The 20,695-nt window shown below is 40.0% G+C and overlaps 1 protein-coding gene across 1 annotated transcript in view; it reads left to right on the top strand.

Annotated features, from left to right (window-relative positions):
* The window catches only part of URB1 (URB1 ribosome biogenesis factor), a 48,850-nt gene that overhangs the window by 4,848 nt on the left and 23,307 nt on the right, over window positions 1-20,695 (top strand). Inside the window, exons 5-19 of the mRNA XM_088528952.1 lie at window positions 404-500; window positions 1,943-2,028; window positions 3,543-3,668; window positions 4,801-4,931; window positions 5,593-5,788; window positions 6,906-7,043; window positions 7,433-7,606; window positions 8,199-8,349; window positions 10,162-10,284; window positions 12,776-12,888; window positions 13,998-14,117; window positions 16,981-17,097; window positions 17,726-17,864; window positions 18,803-18,973; window positions 20,175-20,371. Coding sequence (XP_088385078.1) covers window positions 404-500; window positions 1,943-2,028; window positions 3,543-3,668; window positions 4,801-4,931; window positions 5,593-5,788; window positions 6,906-7,043; window positions 7,433-7,606; window positions 8,199-8,349; window positions 10,162-10,284; window positions 12,776-12,888; window positions 13,998-14,117; window positions 16,981-17,097; window positions 17,726-17,864; window positions 18,803-18,973; window positions 20,175-20,371 — 2,079 coding nt within the window. The remainder of the gene's footprint in view (window positions 1-403; window positions 501-1,942; window positions 2,029-3,542; window positions 3,669-4,800; window positions 4,932-5,592; window positions 5,789-6,905; window positions 7,044-7,432; window positions 7,607-8,198; window positions 8,350-10,161; window positions 10,285-12,775; window positions 12,889-13,997; window positions 14,118-16,980; window positions 17,098-17,725; window positions 17,865-18,802; window positions 18,974-20,174; window positions 20,372-20,695) is intronic.

Raw genomic sequence — 20,695 nt, 5'->3', positions numbered from 1 at the left:
GTGTGATGCATTGCAACCCGAAGGTGGCAGTGAGTGTCTGGGATGCTCTACTAAGAAGCTCAGTGTTTTGTATACAAGGGTTTGGAATGAAACTGGTGTTAACATTTTGTTCTTCTGAGTTTATAGCCTAGCTCAGCTATTAACTGAATGGACTAAAATACCTTCCTATTTGATGTTAAGATTAATAAACTATGATCTGATTAATTTAAGAAGCTATTCTAAGGAATATGCTGCACATGTGTTGCACATTTGGAGGAAAAAAAAGTAATTCTACGTGGTTATAGGTAACATGCTTGAGGAAGTTGTTTACTATATCTGTTTATAATGGTAATAATTGCTGCAGTATTAACTTTGTTGTTGTGTGCAATCTGTATACTACCGGTGCTTATTATTTTCCCTTCAGGGAAGACCTGATGTCCGTATGGCCTACATCCAGTTTGCTCTCTCCTTTTTAATCACTGGTGACAGTGCAATCTTGATACAAGTACTGGAATTAAAAGGTACTTTACAATTTCTCACATATATATATATATAGAGAGAGAGAGAGAGAGAGTTTGTTTTAAGGCAGAATCTTTTAAATATAAAAGCTAATTCAAAATATGTACCAGTTATATAGCACTAATGAGCATGTTTCAATAAAAGCTTTGGACTTAAAGCATCTTAATTTTTGCCTTTTTTGGTGAAGAATAACATTTGCTCTCTACAAAAGTATTGCAAAAAAGAAAAAACAGAAAACTCTTGGTGATACAGATCCAAAACGTCTTAAATATAATATCATGCTGAAGCCACAGAATCAGTAAGCAGAAGAAACTTCATGGTCTCCAAACTTGCTCATGATACAGTAATAGTGGACATGTTGCTTTGAAAAAAAATAAAAGTTTTAGAGACTGTATACTTAGTTTCTTTTCTATCCACATGCGGAAGGACTGCCCAACCATCTTTATTCCCTTAGGCTTTTTTTTTTTTTTTTTTTTTTGTGCATGATTCAAAAACCAATGGAGTGGTTTTTGCATCTTTTACAAAGGCGTTTCGTGGAAGTGCTGTGCCAAGACTATGTTATACCTATGTGTCCCTAGAAAATGAGAAAATGGAGTCAAGTTGACAAAGAATAGGATCCAGAGAGTCAGATCTTATGTATATTTGATTCTTTATTTGCTGAAGTTAATGTCAGACTTCTGTTGACTTCAGTGATTTGAAATCTACTCATGATTCTCAGCTTGTGCATTTTGACCTTCGCTGAGGTCATTGAAGAATACAAAAAGGATCCAGAAGTACTTGAAGCTCCGCTAGCTCACAGCAATTAATTTATTCCATGATGAAGTAGTGAGAATAGGCAATTGTTGACTTCTGTTGTTTATGTTGCTCTGAGAGCTGCTGACTTCCTTTAATTGCTGGCAACAGTTCAGTCCTTTGAGAACACCGAATGACAGTGTACACCTGGGGCCTGTCAGCACAGTGCTTTTCATTATCCTGACCTAGACAAGCTGAAGTGCTCCAATTCTGGGATGTACAGGTGTGCCACAAGGCACTACAAACAGCTTGGGGTTAAGACCTCCAAAACATTCAAAAAAGGTGCCATGAAACAATTGTGAGCTCTTCAAGGAAGGATAGTCGCTTACGTCAATTTTAAATACCTCTTAGCAGATTGGAGCCTGAAATATGTTTGAAGTTATAGGTGCTGTTTCATTAAGTGTTAATATCTGAGTTGGCAAATTAGGTAGTTGCAGTGAGAGTAGGTTTGGCAACAACATCACTTGTTCATCATAGTAGTTGCAGACACATCATCCCTCTGAACTCTGATTGCAGCCTTTTGGTTTGTCTTTAAATATAACAGCAAGGTAAATAATATGACATCGAAGAGAAAAAGGTATGAATTCCCTGAAGCATTTTAGTGTGAAAATAGCTTTCACATCTTCACATAACATTTGAAATGTGTTCTTAGATTTCATTCCAGATATTCTTCGTTCTGGAATAAAGGAAGACAAAGTATCTACTGTCAATCTTCTACTTTCCACGCTGAAAACTAAGGTACAATATGCCTTTGAAATGGCTTTGTCTATTTTCCTTGCTGCTGCAAAACAGCTTTGCTCTAGTTTCCCATAAAATATATAGCTTTTAAAGATGTTGGCTCTGTGGAGCTGCTGAAGTTTGTCAGTGGTTCCATTACTGATGTTACACATTTGTGGTTGATAGCTTGGTTGTAATACTGTTTCTGGACTCAGGCTATAATGTTTTTCTAATGCCCACTCTTAAATCATTGCATAACTTGTATTTGGATGCTAATTTCAGTTTGTTCTAACGTGCCCAACACACTCTTGTTGTGTCACGGGTTGTGATTGCATCAGTTCTGAGCCCAAAGGTCAAGAAGACTGAGGTTGCTTTTGGTGACTACAGGTTCAGCTTATGTGCTCCATGATGAACTGGAGAGCTCCCAGATTAGTTAAGTCTGAACTAGGTAGCAAGCATGCTAATATCCACAAGCAAGAGAATTTTGTGTGCTTTTAGCAAGGGGACTCTTGCTGGAAGTGAATTTCCAGGAATACTTGCAGTTGAAGGGTGTGCAGTACTGTTCCCCGACCAGTCTTTAGCAAGGCTTCCTTGGTGGACATATCCTGTGGTCCTGCTTTATTATCTATGGTTAGGACTGTCAGTCTTCTGTTGCAGGAGATAAATGCAGTCAAAGATACTTCTTAATGGGGTGAAGGAAAGAGGAAGTTATATAATAAAAACAAAAGACAAGAATTCAGAAGAATGAAGACAGGAAGGAGAAAGAATGCTGGTAGATTCGCTTTGGTTTTCAGTGCTTGCTTTTGCAGTGTTAGTGTTGTATTCATCCTGTCTTCTTGGTTACGCTAATTTTTGTGTTGAGATTAGTAATTTTTGATCATGAGTGTGGAAAACAAGATTTTATGAAACATATATTCTAAAGATTTCATTTGTAACCCTTTCAAATTCTTTAGACCTGCAAATAGCACTTCATCTGTTTATGTTCTGCCAAATCAAAACTCATTTTTCCAAAAAATACAGATATATGGAGTTGTGAGGAGTTTTTGTCTCTCAGGTTTTCCATATCTGTTTAGTTTCTGGACATCACAGAAACACCTGTTCCACCTGTTGGATGGTTCATTTGATTATCAGCTTTTGCCAGCTCACTCTCTTGGATCACGTTTCCCCTTCATTCAAACTTCATATTTAGCAAGCAATTTACCATCTCTACTGGCAGGTTGCAGGATACTTGTCTGAAATTTCTATGGTTCTATTAGGTTAAGTGTATTCTGTGCGTCAGGCTGTAAACTGGGACTCTATGTTGTTCAGCACCTGCTGTGTTTGCAGAAAGTGGTTCAGTCATGTGGCTGCAACCAGGTTAAAAGGGAGTGTGTCCCTAAGATGTGATGAAAGGACAGGCAGCAACTTCAGTCTGCTGTAATGAGAAGAGGGAACTGTGTGTACAAGAAGAGCGAAGTGTGGTCCTGATTTACCCTTATTTTCTGTTTTGTGATGACCTGCAATAATTAGAAGGGTTTTTGTCTCATTGTTTTCAGGTGGTTCAAAATAAAAGTATCACGAAGACTCAGAAGGTGCGCTTTTTTACCGCAGAAGTGTTGAATCACATAGCTTCTCTTTACCGGTGGAACGGCATTACTGATGTCAGCACTGAGGGCTTCAAGGTCTGGTAACTTGTTTCTTCATAATTCCTAGTCACTTTTCTGTGTTGTTTTTTTTTTTTTTCTACTTCTTTTGGGGTTTTTTTGTTGTTGTTTTTTTTCTGCAGCTCACAGGTTTTGGAACAGCTTCTCTGAGGCTGTAGAAATTGGGGAGCTCAAGAAGAATGTTCTTGCAAAGATTACTTAAAAAGAATCCTCGATTTTCTGCTTTTTCTTGCCACTTGCAGAATAGGAGTTGTTTCCCTTCTCTTATTGCCTAAACTGTAGTGCTGATCTGTTAAGGAGAGATGAGGGTCTTGCTGGGGGTGCCGTAATCTGCTGTCTGTACATATTTGTCTCTCTATAGAAGAATATAATGGGAGCAATGTTCTTCCAGGAGCCTTAGTTCTCTCCTCTAGACTGATCTGCTATGAGAGCTAAATTCCCAAGATGGTGGCTGGCATTTTAAGTTTGCACAGTCAGAGAGGTTTTCAGGGTTTCTAGGAAGTGATTTGTTCTTGATTCTGTTGGTCCATGACATTGCATTCCCAAAGTCATAGATGAGACAAGGATCAGGGCCTCATTGCAGGTGTGTGTTAGTACTGCATTGTTTGTGCTAAAGGCATTCTGGCATCTACTCTTCATAGGTACATTGATTTTGTTTTGTTCTGTTTTAATGCTGTAATCCTTTTTTTCCCCTCTTGACTGTTGTCAACATGTGCATGCTTGTAAGCCTGATGCAAGGCAGTGGAAAGTCTTCCTGTACTTCCATATACATTTCAGTTTAGAACAATTTTAAATTCTTGTGATTTCATGTAGCCCTTGTGAGCTGTGTTGTTCATAGTTTCGCAACAAAACTCGCCAAGGACTTTTCATTCATAGGAGTCTTGAATTGTGTCGAATGTAAAAGGTGAACATAACCTGGGTTTGTTTTTCCTTCCTCCACCTTTGCTTGATAGAGACTTTTATCCCTTCTTCCATTTTGTGTATCATGACTATGGTGGCATTCATGTTGCATACCCTTTTGCTCAAGTGCTGGCATATTCAGTGCATTGTTAGCTATCCATTTTTGGTGCCCTGTATGTGCCCTGATGTAAGATTTTCTTATGTGAGGTTGAAGATTGTATGTCTTTCTGATTCCTTTGGGGTTTTATAGGTAACTGGAGATTCTGAAGAGGTGGGAAAGGTTATGGTACGAGAACTTGTTCATAATTTCTTAATGGACCTCTGCTGCTCTCTGAAACATGGCATAAATTTCTATGATCCAAGTCTCGGAACTTCTGGCAGGTAAGTCTCCAGGCGGCTGTGCTATGTTTGTGCTAGAAACAAAAGAAACTTTTCTAGTCATCCTACAGTTTCTTTTGGCTAACCAGTTAAAATATGTGTGCATTCAGATTATGAGTGATAAGTAAAATTTTAACTCTTGTAATGCCGTGGAGGGATTCTCCTAGGGTGATCTTCGTTGTGCAGCTGATGAAACGTAGGACATTAGCTAGTAGCAGCAGCTGGTAGTACTGAGTGGTACTAGAGCAGAAGGTTTCTTGCTTTGAGCAAAATTGTAACTGATATTCTTCTGGCATTGGCAGTGTTCTCACTTTGTTTAGAGACATACAGAACAAACCTTAAAAAATGAGACTGAAAGATCACGGGAAATACCTGCCAGTTTAATAATAAGCTGTAATACTGTGTTTTCAGTTTTTTGAGGCTTGTTTTAGAGTATTTTTTGAACATCGTGGTAATGTTCCCTTGTAATTATTGTTTGTCATGCAGAGAAAACCTGCTCTGCTCAGCATAAACTCAAGAAATTATGGCAGTGGTGTGAGAGCTCTTGGATTTACATGGGAAGCTTAACCTTTTGCATTGCAATATTGATTTGGAGGTGTAGGGTTAACATCACATGTAAAATATCCAAGTAGAGGTTTTAAAGTATGTTTCTTGTCTTCTCCAGAGGAGGAAATGTGGTGCTTCTGCGTTTTGTGCTTGGTTTAAAAACTGCAACAGAAGATGAAAAGGTTGCTGAGCTTGTGGTGAATATTTTTAAAGTATGCCCAGATTTACTGAACAGGTACTTTAAGGACACCCAGTATTCCTTTGTTCCTAGACTGAAGTCGGCTTGGATGGACAATATCAGGTTACTGAAAAAGGTAAGAGTGTGAATGGTGCACAGCCCTGCTCTACAGAAATTCTAATGTTCTTTCTCCCCACACCAGAACTGAAGTAATTTTAGTTAAACAGTAGTGCAAAATTACACAAAATCATAATAAGTGTGATGGTAAATCAAACATTCCTGGCCTCAAGAATAGCTGTTAAGCAAAGGTAGTAGACAGGGAAGCCTACTTTGATTGCAGTTGTTTACAGATCATTATTACAATGTGCTGTGTAAAACTTACTGCTTTTGTGTGCTGTCCAGTACATGGGCCCAGCCAGCTGGTGATGTCACCATGTTAAATGTAAACTATTTTTGTGTTCGTGATCTTAGTTCAAGTCTTGCTAGTGACAAGTAACAAGAGTTCCTTGATTGCAGGGGAACTAAGCAGTTGATCAGCTGGGTTGGTGGATGATGTGCAGTTTCCTGTGTCCGAAGATACATTGTATTCTCAGTTGTAAATGCACACTGCTGTTTTAGAGAGTTTATTGAAATTACTTAAAAGCAGACAGGCACAGTATTTCAAATAAATCATGGACTTAAAAACAAACCAGTCTAGTGGTGGAGAAGTTAGGTGATTAGTGAGCTAAACAGGAAGAACTTAATGCTTCTGAAATAGCAATGCCAATGACTGTAGGTATGTTGGGAAAGAAGCAGCGGAATGCCCTTAAATGTTGAAGATAGTAAATAGACGGGGAGAGGAAGGAGGAAATGGCATCCCGTTTTCTGTGAGCGCTAAGAAAAATGAGGCATGGTTCAGAGTCACAGCTGCTTAAAAATGTGGAGACATAGGGAAGGTCATTTGGTAAAAAGCTGATGTCAGAGCAGAAGACTTTGTCAACATTTAGGTACAATGCGAAAGAAGGAATTGGCATAAGAAGCAATGGGAAACCTGTTGATCGTCTGGTTTTCAAGGTGAAGCACCATAGAAGCTTAGCTAGAAAATTGAATAGCAATTTGGGGCATGCTCTGTAGCACCGCTTCATAGAAACTGGCATTTGGTACTGTTGTTACTACTTCAGACAAACAGAAGCTCTTTTGTAAAATGCTTCCCAGAAGAAACTGTTATCTGCAGAATTATGTCAATTTTGATTAAGATATTATTTTTGTTTCAGATCTATGAGGCTCAACCAGAGATTTCCAATTCTTTTAAGACTACAGAATTTATTCCTCTTCCGAAGCTGCTTTCTATGGTGATGGTAACAACTATCCCTGCAGTGTGCAATAAAATAATGTTCACCCAAGGACTAAATGTAAGAGCAGTTTCTAATATTTCACTGGATTTTTTTTTGTCCTTGTTAATACTGTATAATTGAATTAGTCATCCAAGAAATTTCCTAAGTTGTTTAATTGCGTATGTCTATGTTCTCTGTCCCAGTGTAAAGCTGGTAGGGGGAAGCACTGAAACATGAATTAAATCTTATTGATAATGCTTCCAAGAGCCATTCAAAAATCCCAGTTCTGCCAATACTCACCAGCAGTTTGGGATGGAAATCAGAAACTTACAGATTCTTCCCTGCAAGCCAAGCTTTAGGAAGTAAATAATTTATTTGTAAATATTAGTATATATTCAGAATATGGATTATGCGGAAAGCATAAGAAGAGGCACTGAAGCATCATTAATTTGACTTCCCTCTCTTAGTTACCCAGCAAAGTAGTGAAGCACAGCATCCTATCCCTTATATCAGCAGTTCTGAGAAGAGCCTTGAAGAATATTGAATACTGTCTGAATGAAGAGATTTGGCAAAAATCAGAAATCTACACACCGTCAATGATGCAGGAATTCATACAGCTCTACAGAGAAGCCATCAGCAAGGTATGAAGTAGAAAGAAAGTCAGGATGTAGAATGAGTCATTATGTGGCAAGTAACTGTTCCGGTGCTGCACTTTCTGCCCAGGTGATTGCAACTTGGGAGCCAGTAGATAAAACATATTTTGGTGGGTAAGGGACTTGAAAGACATGTACTACCGCTGTTATGGTAGTAGACCACATTTTCTAATAAAGCTGGTCAATGGCAATGCTAGTGACATTTTGTTGTGAAATAAATGTGTAACCTTGGCAGATACTGTGCTGCAAATGTAACTATTACATGCCAAGAGCAATTTCAGGAGGAAAACACCTTTTAGTTTAAATAACTGTAGCTAGCAGGGTTCATAAGCTACTAGACAAGCTGAAAATTGGGTTGAAAGTACATCATGAAGATGGGGAAAAATGTTTAAACATTTAGCTGGTAACTTGGTCAATAAAATCTCCTTTTCAGTATTATGTTCTACAGATCAAACTACTTGATTTCAGATCATTTTTCAGATGGCTTACAAGCTCAATTGCGAACTTTTTGAAGAGCAGCAATACCTATCATGGGTTTGTTGAATCAGAGTAGCTTGTGATCTACCCTTTTTGCTTCTAGCTTTTACCAGACATGAACAATATAGTGGCTGTCTGGCAGTCCCTTCTGAAGCAAGAGAGAGAACTTCATGATGGACAAGAGGAGAAGAAGGAAAGCGCCACCTCCGCTGCCAAGGCTGTGGCTGAGGTAGCAGAAGTTGCAGAACCACATGGTAGGCAAAGCAGGTGGAGTCATCCCTTCTCATCCATGTGTGAATGAGTGTCGTGAAATTGTTGTCCCATATAAGGCAGAGTCCAGGAGGTCACTGCATGATTTCCTGTTCATCTTTGCTTTGTTCTGTTCTTGGGGCGGTTTAATTGTGGCCAGTCAGAATTGCTTAAGGACACGACTTGGCAAATACGTTGGCCTTACTGCTTAGATGTTATGCAGTCTTGACTTTGCTGGCTCTGCCCCTCTTGCGCCAGCACGAGCATTTTGGAGCCACACAATAAAATGGACAGAGAGACTGATCTGTCTGAAAAATAACTCTTTTTAGTATTTTTTCCTTCTCTAGTCAAACTTTTCCGTGAGGTCATTTTTATTTATGGCTCTGTTAGCTACTGTGGCTGCGCAACTGCTTGTATTGTTGTAGTGTAAGGATGGAAATGTGCATGTGTTTGAGGAGGGAGAGAGGGATGGAGTGAAGAGTTTGGTTGTACTTTCACAAAAAAATTAAACAGTGCCGCCCCTAAAAGACATACTTTCATAGTCCCATTGCAGGAAACTGGAATTTTTAGCACTCTCTGTAACTTAGCTAGCAGCCTGAAATGTTTTAGTTACTGGCTGAAGATAAACTTACAGCTTCATGTCCTTCTCGAGGCATACTCCACACTGAGATATTCTAGAGGGGATCAACACAGTGTGTCCTTAGCAGGGATGGCTTCATGCAGCAAAATAAACTGTCAACACTGACACCCTAAGGATCGTGATTGGTAGCACGCCTCCTGAGGCCAATGAAGTAGTTCATGTCAGACAAACTGCTACTTTAGTTTCTCTGCACACTAGGAGTGATAACATGGTATCAATAACCCTTAGTTCACGTTTTACAGGTTTATTTGCAGTATGACAACTAGATTTTTTTTTTAATGGAATTTGAGACTCTGGCAAAGTTTATGCATGGCATCCATCCAGTTCTTCATGGTTCCCAGAGGCAGACCCCATTACCAGGAAAAAACATAGGTGTAAAAAAAATTGCATGTCTTTCGTTTATTTTGCTTCCTTTCATTAGTGACTGGATAACAAGTAGCTTTTATGTGTCCTCTTGTTAAGAGAATATTTAGCTGTTGAAATGGCTTTTCTGTGCAAGTAAGTGGCTGCCTTAGCTGGGGGTGGTGCTTTTCTCATACAGATTTTTGTTGGCTTCCTCCTCTTGGGAGTTCATATTTGGAAGGTATTATTTTGAATATGAGAAGGGAGAGAAATAAGCTTTTAACTGATGTAGTGAATTAGTAATATATATATAATTTAATTATTAATTATTGTACTGTCTCTTGTACTTGTCACAGTCAAACCTGCCTGACACTGGCTAAAAATACATCCCTTCAAAACCCACATCCTGCTAATATCATCATCATCTTTTTTTTTTTTTTTCCTGTTGTTCAACCTTAAATTGAACAGCAGTGGGACTGATTGGAATCTTCTAATGGATGTCAAAATATTGAAATTGTTTCTGTATTGTCTGTCTTGTAAGCTCTTTATAATCAAATTTAAAATGGCAACTGTCAATTCAAGGAGTGAATAAGATGATTTAGTTTAGAAAGTATTCAGTCACTAATATCGGGGGAGGAAACTAGGGATCCCATAATAATTTTTTTCCTTTTACTTTGTAAAGTCAGGAAGATAACAGGTCAATTCATAGGCAAGTCCGGACATACAGTCAGTAATTCTCATGCTGGATAATATGCATTAATGGACAGGTGCTGCACTGTGTTTTCTTGGTGTAAAGCCAGATATGTTAACTCTTTTTTTTTTTTTTTTTACTTAGGTTCAGATGATGCTGAAACGCTCTTTCTGAAAGCTGCCCTACTGCAGGTCATATGCCTTTATCAGAAGGTCGTGCCCCACTTGGTAGCACGCAGCAACTTCGATTTTAGCAAGCTGCTTAAAGGTATGCTATGAGTATTTCTATTATCTTCACAGCTTTTACTGGCTATTTGCAAAGTCCCCAGGAGAATGGGAATGTTCACTACTGCTTCTTATTTACTGCATAAACAAAGAACAGTTTTCAAAAAGTAACCTATTTTAGTTTCTTCATTGGATTGCCATTTATTATTGCTTTTTGTGCAGTGCTCTGGGACACTGTCCTCTCAAAATCTCTAGTTGCTCTGCTCATTGTTGTAAGACAAAGATTGCAATACAGTCTTCTTCTAGGCATATGATGCTATCCTTACAATTTTTTTTTCCTCTATGGGAATTTAATTCGAATGTTACTGAGGAAAACATATCCATCTCTCATTGAGAATAGGGGTGCAAAATTTCTGGAGGGCTATGTAAGTAATCCATTGTAAGTAAGTTATTGCATAGAATCACAGAAGGGTTGAGGTTGGAAGGCACCTCTGAATATCACCGGCTCCAACCCCCCTGCTCAAGAAACGTCACCTAGAGCACATTGCACAGGACTGTGTCCAGGTGGCTTTTGAACATTGCCCAGGATGGAGACTCTAAAGTCTCTCTGGACAACCTGTTCTGGTGCTCAGTCACCCTCACAGTAAAGAAGTTTCTCCTTGTGTTCGAAGGGAGCTTCCTGTAAATCAGCATGTGCTTGTTGCTTCTCATCCCCTATCTCTAGGCACTGTGGCAGAGAGCTGGCCCCAACGTTTTACACTCTCCCTTGAGATATTTACACATATTGATGAGATCTCCCATCGGACTTCTCCAGGCTGAAGAGTCCCAGCTTTCTCAGCCTTTCCTCATATGAGAGATGCTCCAGGCACTTAATCATCTTAGGAGCCCTTCACTGGACTCCCTCCGGTAGCTCCAGAACTTTCCTGTACTGGGGAGCCCATTGCACTCCAGATGCAGGTTCGCAAGGGCTCGACCTGTACCAGAGCTGCTCACTGGGTGACTACCATTGGCCTTCTTAGCCACAGGGGCACAGTGGGCAACTTGTTGTCCACCAGGACCCCCAGCTCCTTCTCTGCAGAGCTGCTTTCCAGCAGGTCACCCCTAGCCTGCCCTGGTGCCTGGAGTTATTCCTCTGAGGTGCAGGGCTCTGCACTTATGTTTATGGAACCTCATAAGATTCCCCTCCCTCTGCCCATCTCTCCAGCCTGTCCCTCTGAATGTCACCAGCCCTTTGGTGTCACTCCTGTATCATCAGGAGACTTGCTGAGGGTGCACTCTGTCCCTTCATCTAGGTCAAACTTTCCAAACTCTTCATAGTTGCAATGGTAGAAATGTGTTTTTTTAACCATATGCTTCATAGAAGGTTTGGGCTGGAGGGAGAGTAACCAGCAAATTCACCAGTCTCCTCTGGAAAAATCTCAACGTATAAGTGTTTTTTTCATTTGCTACCCTGTTGAGTTTTTGGCTTATCTGTTTTACTTTTACCATGATTTTTTTTCGGCGTGTGGGGAGAATAGCAGTATCCTGCATGGTGTTACTTTATGTTATCTAAATCTTTATAAGGAAGCTCATTAGCAGTGTTGCTGTATTTTGGCATCTGATGTCGCAGGGGGGAATTCCTCTTTGTACAGATATAGTAAATGGATACATTTTGTACCCATTTAATGAAGTAAGGAGGGTGAGCCATGATTTATGGGTGGTAGGCAAGATTTTCCAATACTGCTTATACTGGAATGCAACCATTTATAACTGAGACTGAAAGAGAAAGAAAAATGCCATTTGTGCAGGGTTGCTTTCCATGAGCCAGCAGGGCCTGTAGGCCACCAGTGTCTGTGTTCTGGGATGCACAAGAATGGGAGTTAGGTAAATACCTTAACTAAAGTCTGATAGTGAAAAAAGAGCTTTTAAATGAATAAACAGCCTCATGCGTAGGTTTCTTTCTCCCTTTCAAAGCATATTTAGTTGGCTTGAGTACTTGGTGACTCACATACCCTCTTTATCCCATTATTTCTGATTTTGACCTGCCTTTTTTTTTCCAAAATGGACAAAAGGCAGGACACCTCTTCATGAGATGAAAGACTCTTTGTTACAGTATGAAACAGTGAAATGAAATAGGATGGAAAAGAAAATGTCATTCTCTCAAAAAGTTAATAAAGCGAGCCTAGATATTAATTTTGATGAAAGGGAATATGGCAGAGTATGATGTTGAAAATCATGAAATGTCCTTCTTTCAGATGTGACTTTGAGAGTTCTGTCATTTCTTTCCCTCTCCCTGCTCAGAAAGTACACTTGAAGGCAACATCTTTTGTTTTTTTTTTCTTTTTTTTTCTTTTTTTACTTTACTAAACAATGTGTGTTTAAACAGCTGGTACAATTTTATTGACTGATCTGTTGGTAGTGATGGTTCACATGGCTCGAAAGTCTGTGAATTACCTGCTTGTCTCACACTGATGTTTTGAAACCTTACAGGGTTTCTGGTTTTGGTATTCTCAGGAAGAAATACCAAAATTGATTATATTGCTTTTAAACCTAAGGTATCGTCACTGAAAAGGGCCTCCGAGAGGAGATCCCTCCTGTCCTGCAGTACCATATACTGAAGGTGGCCTTGGAACTGCCTGCAAATAAATTCGCCTGGTTCAGAGTACAGGTAAGAGTATTCAAGGCAAGTTTGTGGTTTTTTGGCCTGTTGTCCTCAGATCTTTATATCTGTCCCTGAATGGTTTTGAGCTAGTCCTGATTTGTATGCCAGTAGAAATTGTAGCCTCAACATTAGTGAAGAAACCTTTCTGAGCTGAAAAGTTTTTGCATGGGGACAGAATTTTTTGTCTCCCCTGAAGTGGACTGGGAAAAGTCCCTTTAGCTCTCTGTGCCCTGGGAGACGGGCTAGAATGAGATCTTGCCGATTTGGTTGGAAAATGTGAAATTACCAATCAAGGGAGCAAGGGGAGTAATTCCATCAATACTCAGTGAGAAATATATCATTTCTTAAGCATGTCTCTCCTGTCTCTGATTTCTAGTAAATTCTAGTAAGTTCTTTACTATAGGCCTGTAAAAAAATGCTGTCGAGAGCCTGCTGTAGATGTCTGGAGAAAGGAGTGGCATAGCTGAGGGAAAGCAGAGACACGTGGGCTTGTGATAGTGACCCTGCCTAGTAGAAAATTTTGTGTTCTGTCCTTGCCAGTCAGTCCTGAAGGAGCAGTGAGGAGCACTATTGAAGTATATTATTGTCTGTGCCCTCTTTAGTAGACAGGTTTTAACAGAAGAGATAAAAGCCAAATTTGGCAGGGTTGAGAGTTAGGCTTGTTAGGTATCAAATGCAAGTCACTGAGAAAAACAGGATAAATGGCTTAAGGAGTGTCATTTGGCATTTGGAAAGTGTTCAGCATCCCTTTGACCCTACAACTGGCACTATTTTCTTGTTCTTTGGGGATCAATTTCAATCTCTTCAAGAAATACAAGACGACAGGTCTATAAGATAGAATGGATGATTGTGAAGGAAGGTGATTTTATTTTTCACCCTCAGGTTACTTGGTATTTCTGCTGTTCCTCACTTCCTCCACTTTTCAAAAGCTATTGCACTAATCTTACTACCTCACTGAATGCAAAAGTAGCATAAATCATCCCACTCAGTTCTGGCCTTGATATTTTAGGACAAGTTTATAAAATACTATCCCTTTGTTAGATATCTATCTCAATGCAATATAGTACTGTACTGTATTACTGCTTCAGGGGAATTTTAATATGTTGTTCTTTTAGGATGCCTCTGAGACAGAGAAGGTGTCTGGCGAAAAATCGGTATTCTATTTATTGATGAAAATGTTTGTTACAAGTAACCGTTCTCATCTGAAAATATCAACCAAAAAACTGATCATTAAGGTAAGCTTTTGATCTGAAATATGAATATGAAAGATGTTCACTATGTTCCATTCATCTGAAATTTCAGGATTCTAAAAATTTCTGTTAGGGCAGCTTCCTTGCTGCTTTGGAAAGGAAGATGTGTGGCCTGCAAAGCCTTTATTTTTCACCATTTTCTGTGATTGTTTTTAGAAATTGCTGTAGACTACCTAGTGTGAGCTAAACACCTTGTGAAAATAAATACTGTCGACTGAATTTACTGCCATTGTTGGTGAAAAGGAACAGTGAGGAAAATAGCTTTTTAATGATTCCTGTTTCCTAGGATCAATTAAATGTTGTGATGCAGTAATAAGCTGCTGTAGTTTGTGTTGATACTGATCAAGCAAAGATTAGTTTTGACTTCTGCCTACTTATTTATTTTTATCCTGATATGTAATCTGTACTTTATTGCTTCTTCCTTTCTGAAGCCTCATACATAGCTAGTTTGCTGTGCCCCTGCAAAATAGTCCATTTTGGTTACAGTCTTAGCAATGAAACAGCCAGTATCTTAGTCTTAAAATCAATGAATGTCCCCTTCCGTGCATTTAAATAAGTTTTATTTGTCTTTTCAGAAGTGCTAATCAACTGCAGATCTCATGAAGGGAGAAGGTGACTTTATAAACCTTCATAAAGATTTATCAGGGCACGTTTAGATACTTAAATATGAATCAAGACCAATATTAAGAAAATAACAAAAACAACCCCCAAAGCTGCCCTGCAAGTTTCTAAGCAACCTAAGCCAGTGGGAACCATGGCAATTTTGTGCAGAGCCTTGTGGTAACAAGAGCATATGTATTTATTTCCACACAGCTTTCTGCATTTAACTTCTGCTGCAGTTCAATCGTGGGTTGCAGTTATAATACTCAGTCCATGCAATCAGAGGTAGAGTGTTTGAATTAGGTTTTAGCTGCACGAGGCTGTGTTTTGGAGAGTGACTGCTTTCCTCAGGAGCTCTGTTTCAAGGCTTGGGCCACTAAGAGGCCTCTCTTTGTAGGCATTTCCAGGAAGAGAGGTTGCTGGAACATGGTTGGTAAGAGGGCAGCAGTTAGAGAGCACCTCGAGCCTAAGGACATCGCTTGCATTTTGTCTCCCGCTCCATGAAGGCACTTACACAGTGCAACGTGCAGACCTTGGCAGAGGCAGGGCAGCTTTGTCTCACAGCTATGAATATCTCAATCACAACCCACCCAGCATAGCATTTCCAGTGTGTTTGGATTCTTTTGCTGAGTAGAGACGTGGGCTGTCTGACTCATTCTTATTTCCTCTTTTACTTTCAGCCCTTTACATTTTCTCTGAAGAGAAGACAGAAGCAGAGAAGTTAGGGCAGTTAGTTCAGAAAGGCTGCTAAGAATAGATGTTAATGAGTGTGTTTTGCTTATTTTCAACACAGTGCCATATAATTGAAAAGCATGTTTTCAGATTTCACATTCTGTTCCTACCTATTTTCATGAGCATTGCAAGTATATTTCTATTTTGAGACTCTGCCAAAAATAGCTAATTATTTAAAAAATAATCATTTCCTTTTTTTTCCCCTATTAAATGAATTATCCTGTCATCTTCTTGTAAGTAGAGGTTATTTTTATAGCTGCTGATGGTGTACACAGAGTAAATGATCAGTGTAACTGGGGTAGCTTTTTCTGTATTTTATGTGTAGAGAAAAACAGGCATAGATTGATCCCATGTAACTTCAGATTTTAGCTTATGTACCACGTATAGGAAGCTAGTCAAGGTATCTTCTGTCAGTGAGAGTAAGGGTGGGTTCTGACCAAGGTGTGCAGTTCAAATCAGCTGTCATCTCGATTGCCCTGTAGATGGCAATTGCTCCTTCTCCTCCTTTGTCTTTCTCTCACGAAGGGAGTGTGGGGTCACCAAGTTCCTAATTTAGATGCTGCAGCTAAGAGCCTGAATTAAAGGATAAATGTGGGCAAAAACTTCTAAATATGATAACGCCTATTCCTTCATGGATGTAAAATTATGTCCACCCCTCTACCCACACTGTTCCCAAGTATGCCCATGTTTCTCCTTGAATCTTGCTGTGGTCAGAACCTACTATTTATTTGTCTGTCTACTGGTCTGCCTTACGCTTTTAAGCAAAAGTAACCTCCTTTTGGCTTAACTGAGCAGCAATTTTTCTTTTTATTTTATTAGCAGTGTTTAAAAAACCCTCCACCAGCTGTTTTTGAGGGTTTAACATTCTTTTCTCTTCCTTTTTTATTGCTGTATTGCATGGCCATAAAGAAGAACAGCTGTACTCAGTAGGGCTCTTTTGCAGGCAGTGATCAGCAAGATGGATTAGCCCCTAGCCGTGGCACTGTCCTACAGCCAGTTCTTTTCCTTTGCACCGCGGCACAGTGGGCTCTGAGCAATGAAGTGGCAGAGAGCACAGCAACCTTCAGATCCAGATGTGGATACTGACCCTGGTGCATGCTTAGGCCCAGGAGCTGCATCCTAGGTGCTCATACAAGTCCTGTATTCCAAATGCACGTGAATAAAAGTTCATTCTTAACCTGTAACATGCTTTTACCTCACTTTTTGACTCTTGCTGAGAGGGTAGTAAGCAAAAGAGCCACAAAAGTGAGCCTTATGCTGAAGCCAATTGACATAGATTTGGGAGGCTATTTTTTGTTTTTAAAACATGCCTTGCACGGGTTTTTTAAGGCTTGTGTTCAGCTTGAGGCTCTGTTGTGTGTTTAGTGACCATTGTGAGTGGGAACAAGGCCTCTTGAACTGAGGGAATGTGTGAATAGCAGATATTTCTTTTCATTCCTCTTTTCTTTCTAAGACAAGTGAAACATTAAAGCTGTTATATAAAAGGATCTGTGTTTCTCTTCACTTTTCTGGGCAGGTTTTACGTGACAGTGGAGTGTTTGAGTATACATGGAAGGAACTTTCAATCTGGCTGGAACACTTGGATAATACAAAAGAAGACAAAAAGGAAGCAGTGATTCAGTTTTTGGAAAGGGTAACTGTTCAAATTAACTAGATAAACAATGCCAAGAATAGCGTTAATGGAAACTAATTACTTTATTGCTATTGTTGAGAAACCTTTCAAAGATCTGTGAGTGAATGCTGAGGAAGGCAGTGACTGTTATGCTTTGTACAGAGCTGACATCTCTGTTGTCCAGGGTGGGAGGAAGGTGAAATGATTTGGGGAAAATGAATTCAGAAAGATAAAATGATTTACAGCACTTGCTGACATGAGGGCAAAATGGTGGGGGGGCTAGCTCTTATCTCTTCTTTTTTATGTGATAATATCAGACAAAATGATTAGACTTAAGTAAATTACAATTAGACATGTCCAGTTTACTTTTCGGAATGTTAAAAGCCCCATGCTTCCCTTTTAGTTGTGATTCCCCAGGGACTCTCTCTGTGGTAGCACTCTAGGTGTGAAATTGCCATCGATATTTCTTTGTCCAGTATCTCATTCACAGCAGTGGATCCACATTCCTAGAAAAGCATATATGGTTTGTCCTCTTAATTTTTTCCCAGATTTCAACCACTTCTAGCCTAGAGTCTCTCTTAACTAGATGTGATTTCTGTGTACCTCATTAGCCTGACACTTACATTTATCTCTCAACCTTTGTTAACAGATTCTGCTGAAACTGGTGACGAATCCCTATCCGTATACAGATAAGGCAGCAGACCTTGTTCAGGAGGCCAGCATGCTCCAAGCTAATATGTTTAAACAAGACTCTGATAATGTCAGCATTCCCATCTCTCACATTGATGGTATGTTGTGATTCCCACAGCAACAGAGATTTTCAAGGCTTCATGCTAGATCTTGTGGCCCTAATTGGGCAAACTGCCAACTCTGATCATAGAAATCCTGCTTATGTGAGGACCTGTAGGATTTAACCTTATAACTGCATGTTTGGTACTGGAAGCAAAGTCTGAATTGCAAAATTATCTGGTTGCCCCAGAAAGTAATTTCTGATACAGTTATGCTGCTTTAGCAGAGTTTCAGGTTGCTTTTCTGTTTCATCAGTCTTTAACTGAGGTGAAATGTATTGCATTTCCTGTCTCCAGAGTTGCCCAAGGAAACCTTTACTCTCAGCAGGCAGCTGGACAACTTACCATGTGCTAGCTGTTTTACTGTAACTTAACTCCATGCATAGGATTTTGAATTACATAAATGCAAGGTAACTGAGTACCAGTACAACTCAGTACTGGATTGATAAGTGGCCTTGGGTTGACTGTGTTACCAGGACTTAATGGCAGCCATGAAATATATGGTAATTTGTTCATATATTAAAGCTCCTCCTCAGCCAAGATTTGTTTATCTGGCCATACAGAGCTGGGAAGTTTTTCAAGGACTGCACAGGCAGTTCTCTTGATGGAGAAGTAGCTGCTTCATTCCTACCTTCCCGTAGGTATTTCCTGTCACCATTATGCTCTTATGGTCTTATCCAATGCTGTCATGATAGCAGCAGGTGATCCACCTTTTCCCTCACTTCAGTATGTTGGACAGCAGTTTTGAAAGCCAGACCTTAAATTTAATCACACTGTGCAGTTGATTGTACATTTAGGAGCTAGGCAAACATGTATTTTGTCCTGTTTCCTCTTTGGAGATTCAGAAGCTGCTTCATATTCCTTGAACGTTGCATTCTGTTCTTCTTGGGTTCTAGTTGGTCTGAATCCTTTAATTTATTTTTATCTTTACTTAATAGATGTCCTGGATATGGTGGATGTCCTAGTCGAGAGCAGTGATGGCTTAGATGAGGAAATTGGATTCACTTTAAATGAAGACACTGTTATCCAAACATTTCCGTTTAGTGCTGTTGTTCCTGCTGCATTAGAAGCCAGGAATAAATTGCTGCTTCAGACTGAAAATGAAAAAGGTACAGAAGTTTGTGTTTCTATATATCATCCTTGAGAGTGAAAGTTGGGTCACTCTTACCTAGTGAGCTCTCTAGGACATTTTATTCTCTCCCATTCAAGCAGGAGGAGGCTAGGATTCAGTGTGTTCGCTGCTGAAGAGAATTGTTAAAGTTTGAGATATCTGTCTTTTTCTTCTGACATTAGGGAAGCTATCTCTTCTTAAAGTGGAAAGAGAGAGAGAAATAACTGACACTTGACTCTGGTGAACTTGGTGGGAAAGCAAATTTGCCCAGGTCAGAACAACAGAGCCCACATTTCTCCGCCAAGATACAGGGAAGTAGAGGAGGAAAGTGACCCCAGATGAGGCATGGATCCACTCTGAGCACAGCACAGGGATGCTGAGGACCAGTGTAGGGACAGTGACCCTGTATGGAGAGCCACAACCTGGTGGCGGTTGTGCTTCAATAAAAGTGTTTAAACACAGAATGTGCAGACCATGAGGAAGTGTCAACAGCTGTGCTTAGTCGGTTAGTAGGGAGAAAGGATTGGGCTGCTGAGTATGTAGGAAATAGATAAAGTTTTCCAAGGAAAATTTCTACCTCAGAGATGAAGTTCAGGGATAAATGTTGCTGACCATCTCCTTGAGAAAAGGATCTAGTGGAGTGAAGAGTCATGGGGGCAGCTCTTGGCCTCAGGGCAGGTTTCCCTCTGCTTTTGCCAACCCCAGAGCTCCTCTCCAAGTCCCCTGTATACGTGGCTGCCGAGCTCCTTGGGGAGGCCTTTCACAGTTTTGAAAGGCAAATCTTCCGTATTTAACCTGTGTGTGTTAACCCTGAGTATGTTCCCCTCAGTATAGATCAAATCAGCTCTTTCATGCTGCTGGGCTAGAGTCTCTGTTGGTCAAAATACAGACAAGTATAGCATAGCATAATGCAGTTCAGGCACAGTTTTGCACCTGTTGTGAAGGAAGAGGCCAACCTAAGCATGTGTCCTGCGGTGGGATTATTTATATACACCAAGGACTGCTGTATGGAGGTGTTATTTTTCAGGTAGTTCGTTCTAGCTTGTCAAATACTTCCAAATTCATTTCAATAGTTCTAAAATAAATGATATATAAACAGTGTTGCCCAGGGCTTAAGGGAGAGGGTGGTCTTAATGTGCATGCATATGTGGATTACTTCTGTCAACAGAGGCTTCGTTTTTTTTGTTTTGCTTTCCTAGGAGTACACATCGTAGAATATCTTGTTGCCGTTTTCACTGACCTCCTACACTCTCAGAGAGATCCCCTTGCTCTCTGCTTGATGTTCCAGCTCTATGATAAAGATCTGCAGTCCTTGAAAGTTTCTAAGTATCCTCAGCTCTACCAGTTTAACCAGTACTATAATCTGTGGATCCCCCAGCAAAGTCGGGAGTCTGTGGTATGGAATGCTTGAAGCCACTTGAATGCTTGAGTCGGAGCTATTAAAAACTCAGTTTATGAAGGTTACATTTCTGTCAGAAAGTGCACTTAGATTAGACTAAGCCTTTGTTGTTTCATGGTCACTGTAGGGGACATGAATTTGCTGAAGGCCTTTTCTTTAGCAACGTGAGAAGTATGTGTGGTTGGGAAGTGAAGTTAGGACTCATGGGTGCTAGGCCATCACTCAAGCACCAGCACCCTTGTTCCCTGTTAGACTCTGCCCCTTCGCTTTAGCCAGAGGAACCTGTATACTTGTTACAGTCCTCCTAGGGATGGGTTGGAA

This window comes from Tinamus guttatus, unplaced genomic scaffold, assembly GCF_059628265.1.
Source record: "Tinamus guttatus ecotype Peru unplaced genomic scaffold, ASM5962826v1 Tinamus_guttatus_pri_ptg000318l, whole genome shotgun sequence".
Lineage (NCBI taxonomy): Eukaryota > Metazoa > Chordata > Aves > Tinamiformes > Tinamidae > Tinamus > Tinamus guttatus.
The sequence above is the reverse complement of the archived record's forward strand: the minus strand, read 5'-3'. Positions and strand labels throughout refer to the sequence as shown.